Source organism: Rhagoletis pomonella, unplaced genomic scaffold, assembly GCF_013731165.1.
Source record: "Rhagoletis pomonella isolate Grant_MI unplaced genomic scaffold, Rhpom_1.0 Rhpom_scaffold_13489, whole genome shotgun sequence".
In the NCBI taxonomy this organism is placed as follows: Eukaryota; Metazoa; Arthropoda; class Insecta; order Diptera; family Tephritidae; genus Rhagoletis; species Rhagoletis pomonella.
This window is the reverse complement of record NW_023472023.1, coordinates 1-4,245: the sequence shown is the minus strand read 5'-3', so window position 1 is coordinate 4,245 and position 4,245 is coordinate 1. Positions and strand designations below refer to the sequence as shown.

At 46.1% G+C, this 4,245-nt stretch overlaps 1 protein-coding gene across 1 annotated transcript; it reads left to right on the top strand.

Annotated features, from left to right (window-relative positions):
• The first annotated feature begins 218 nt into the window (after positions 1 to 218).
• LOC118756985 lies at positions 219 to 1,040 on the top strand. The gene has a single exon (XM_036491714.1). It carries the CDS (start codon positions 219 to 221, stop codon positions 1,038 to 1,040), a length of 822 nt encoding a protein of 273 aa, XP_036347607.1.
• The last annotated feature ends 3,205 nt before the right edge of the window (positions 1,041 to 4,245 follow it).

The window sequence follows — 4,245 nt, the reverse complement described above, 5'->3', positions numbered from 1 at the left end:
TTTTTTAAATTAAAATTCACAGCATCGCTATTTGCCATAACCTAATTTGATAAAATAGCAGTCGTCAGCGGAGCGCTAGAGCTCCAAAAAAGCACACCAAAGAGTCTCGCGATATAACCGCAACCCTAAGTAGCTGGAAAAGCCGCAGCGTGTGAATTTCACTTTGCTACTCTCATTGTTCGTCGTGCATTCTTTTCGGGTTTTAAAATACAATCGAAATGCCCAACATGGAGGGCACGGCATCCGACGATAGTCGTACAGAATTCAAGCCAATCCTTTCTCAATCCAGCGTTATCCGACCAATCCAATTCAATCCGGACAAACCGTCGCTGTGGTTTGCGCAGATCGAAGCGCAATTTACAATTTTGGGGGTATCGAAAGAAATAGATAAATTTTATCACGCGATTTCCGTAATCGATGCTCGCTACGCAGCAGAAGTAGAGGACATCATTGTGCAACCGCCTGGTGCAAAGCCGTACTTAACCCTAAAAGCGGCACTTATCACGCGTTTTTCTAAATCTAAGGAAGCTAAGCTTCAGCAGCTTCTAGAGGGTGAAGCAATTGGCGACCGTACGCCGTCTCAATTTTTACGTCACCTCAAGTCGTTAGTAACTGGGGTCGGCGAAGATGTCATTAAGGCAAAGTGGCTGTCCGCGCTTCCCAAAGACACCCGCGCCATGTTAGCACTGCAATCAACCGCCTCATTAGATGAGTTAGGTGCAAGCGCTGACAAGCTGCATGAAATTCTTCAGAATAGGCAGACAGCCGCGGTAACACTTAGTTCGGGCAGCACAGACTTAACTACACAAATCCTTAATTTGACCAAACAAGTGGGCGCGCTGACCACTACGTTCAACAATCGCCAGTCCAGGTTAGGTGGCAGACAACAAAAACCATCACGACACATGTCACGCAGTCACTCGAGAATTCGTAAACTGAATTCAAATGGCATCTGTTACTATCACGCCAAGTTCGGAAAAGACGCAAAACGCTCCACCGAGGGTTGCAACTTCTCGGGAAACGCAAAAGAGAGTCACTAGCGGCGGACAGTGATTCTCAACCTGATTCTCGCCGCCTTTTCATTAAAGAAAGGGCCTCTGGTATATCATATTTAGTGGACACGGGCTCTGATCTGTCCGTTTTTCCTTGCACACGGTTGAGACCCCAATTAACCCCTGTCGATTACCAACTTCATGCCGCGAATGGTACCATCATCCAGACCTTTGGTACGAAAACGTTATCCTTAAACCTTGGCCTCAGACGCGACTTGACATGGAACTTTGTCGTTGCGGATGTAACGAAGCCAATCATTGGGGCCGACTTCTTGAGCCATTTTGACTTACTTGTCGACCTCAAAAGAAAATGTTTGCGCGACGGACTTACTAGGCTTACATCTCCGGCATTTCTCGCCATCGCAAATGGAGCTTCATCAGTTAAGGCTATCGAAGGTGACACAGTTTACCACAGATTACTTCGCAGGTTCCCTGAAATATCCAAGCCAGATGGAGTTACCAAACTAAAGAAGCACGCAACGCAACACCACATTCAAACCACGAACGGACCTCCGGTGGTAACTCAGGCACGCCGACTCGCTCCAGATAAGTTACGCATTGCTCGTGAAGAATTCAACAAAATGATCAAGCTCGGCATTGCTCGACCGTCGAATAGCCCCTGGTCATCACCTCTTCACCTTCAACCTAAACGTACTGGCGAATGGCGACCGTGCGGAGACTACCGCAGTCTAAACGCTCGCACAGTGCCAGATAAGTATCCAGTCCGATACCTGGAAGATTTCACGGCAATTCTTTACGGAAAAAAAATTTTCTCTACTATCGATCTGGTGCGTGCATTCAACCAGATTCCCGTCGCTCCGCAAGACATTTGTAAAACTGCCATAATTACCCCGTTTGGGCTCTTTGAATTCCCGTACATGAATTTCGTCCTTCGGAACGCCGCGCAGACCTTCCAAAGGTTCATTGATGAGGTAACACATGACTTACCGTTCATTTTTGCGTACATTGACGACATTCTCGTTGCTTCGGCCAACGAGGCCGAACATCTTCAGCACCTGGAAATTTTGTTTAAACGACTTCATGATTATGGGCTCGTTATCAATCCTTCTAAGTCCGTCTTGGGTCAACATGAAGTTTTTGGGCCATTTAGTAAACAAGGAAGGTATTAAACTGTTGGCCGACAAGGTTAACGCAATTATTAATATCGAATTGCCACCTAATATCAAATCCTTGCGCGGATTCCTCGGAACATTAAATTTCTATAGAAAATTTATTAATAACGCCGCTGAGGTTCTAGCACCGCTTAACAAATTATTGGAAGGCTCCGATGTCAAAGGCCCACAGAAGATTGACTGGACTGAAGAACGACAAACTGCGTTCCAAGAAGCTAAAAAGTCCCTCGCCAAAGCCACATTACTAGCACATCCAAGTACTGAAGCACAGTGGGCTATATTCACAGATGCGTCAGACTACGGAGCAGGAGCAGTTCTGCAGCAGCATGTTGGGAACAACTGGCAGCCATTAGCGTTTTTCAGCAGGAAGTTCCCGCCCTCTATTCAAAAGTTGTCGACTTACGACCGCGAGTTGCATGCTGTCTACGAAGCGGTCAAGCATTTTCGCCATATTTTCGAAGGTCGTCACGTGATCATCTACACAGATCACAAACCTTTGCTGCATGCATTCCAACAACGCTCAGAACGAGCTTCGCCCTGGCAATTTCGTCGACTGGACTTCATAGGCCAGTTTTCGTCCGACGTCAGACACGTATCAGGACGTGACAATATCGTGGCCGACACCCTTTCACGCGTAGAAGCTATCTCAGCCACCGTTTCAGCGCAGCAGCTTGCCACCGCACAACAAGACGACAGCGAACTTCAGCAGCTTATCAACAATTCCAGCACGACGTTGAATCTGCAGAAAATCCATATTGATGTAAGTGAGCCCTCACTATACTGCGATATCTCAGCTGGTGCCATCAGGCCGTACGTGCCTCCTTCATTGAGGAAAAGGGTCTTTGACTCACTTCACTCTCTTGCACATCCGGGCATCAAAGCGTCTCAAAAATTAGTCAGCCAACGCTACGTGTGGCCTTCAATAAACAAAGATTGTCGCGGGTGGGCTAAATCATGCATCGACTGCCAGCGCAATAAGATACAGCGTCATATCTCTTCGCCGATAGCAAATTTTCAACCTCCATCACAACGATTTGAACACATACACGTTGATTTAGTGTCTCTGCCATCATCACGAGGTTTCAATCAGTGCCTAACAGTAATGGATCGTTTCACAAGATTCCCGGAAGCAATACCACTGGAAAACGGAACCGCAGAAACAGTAGCTCGTGAACTCATTCGACACTGGATCGCGAGATATGGTGTCCCGAAAAGGATCACTTCCGATCAAGGCCGCCAGTTTGAGTCAAGACTATTCCAAACTCTTTCCAAGGTTCTTGGCATTAGACATCTGAGAACGACACCGTACCACCCACAATCAAACGGCCTTGTGGAGCGGCTTCATCGTCAGCTTAAATCGGCACTATTGTGCCACAATGAAACATGGTACGATGCCTTACCAGCCGTTCTACTTGGCCTTCGTGCGGCCTGGAAAGAGGACATCGCCACAACGCCTGCCGAACTTGTTTACGGTGACCCAATCCGCTTACCTGGTGAGTTTATCGCTCCTTCCAATTCACAGTTTACAGCCAGCGATCTTATACTTTCTTTGAAAGACCATTTTAAAAATTTGGCTCCAAAGGAAATGTCTCGACACGGCAAGCGGTCTGTTTTTTATTTTAAGGACCTCAACACTTGCTCTCACGTCTTAGTTCGAAACGACCATATTGAGATATCATTCTCGCCACCGTACGAGGGCCCATTCCCAGTTATCTCACGTAATGACAAATACTTCATCGTGGACTATAAAGGAAAGCATAATGCAGTCTCAGTCGACAGATTAAAGCCGGTCTATATTGCAGATGATAGCCTACATGTTCAAGAACCATCCGCTTCCATATCGTCAACGGCTTCACCCAATCTAGCAGTCTCATTTTACAATTAAAGTTTTTTTGCAAACCTAATTGTAATTTTTCCTTTAAATATCTTTCTCATTTTTCAAAACATATTGTAATCTAATCATATTTTCTACTGATATTATTGTAATACGCATAATTTTCTTTTCTCAAACAAGGGGAGTGTGTAGCGACTTGCGCCTCTACAAATAGTTACTCATACTC

Bases quoted from the DNA above. Each gene is read 5' to 3' on its own strand.
- LOC118756985 (XM_036491714.1), top strand. From the start codon at position 219: ATGCCCAACATGGAGGGCACGGCATCCGACGATAGTCGTACAGAATTC.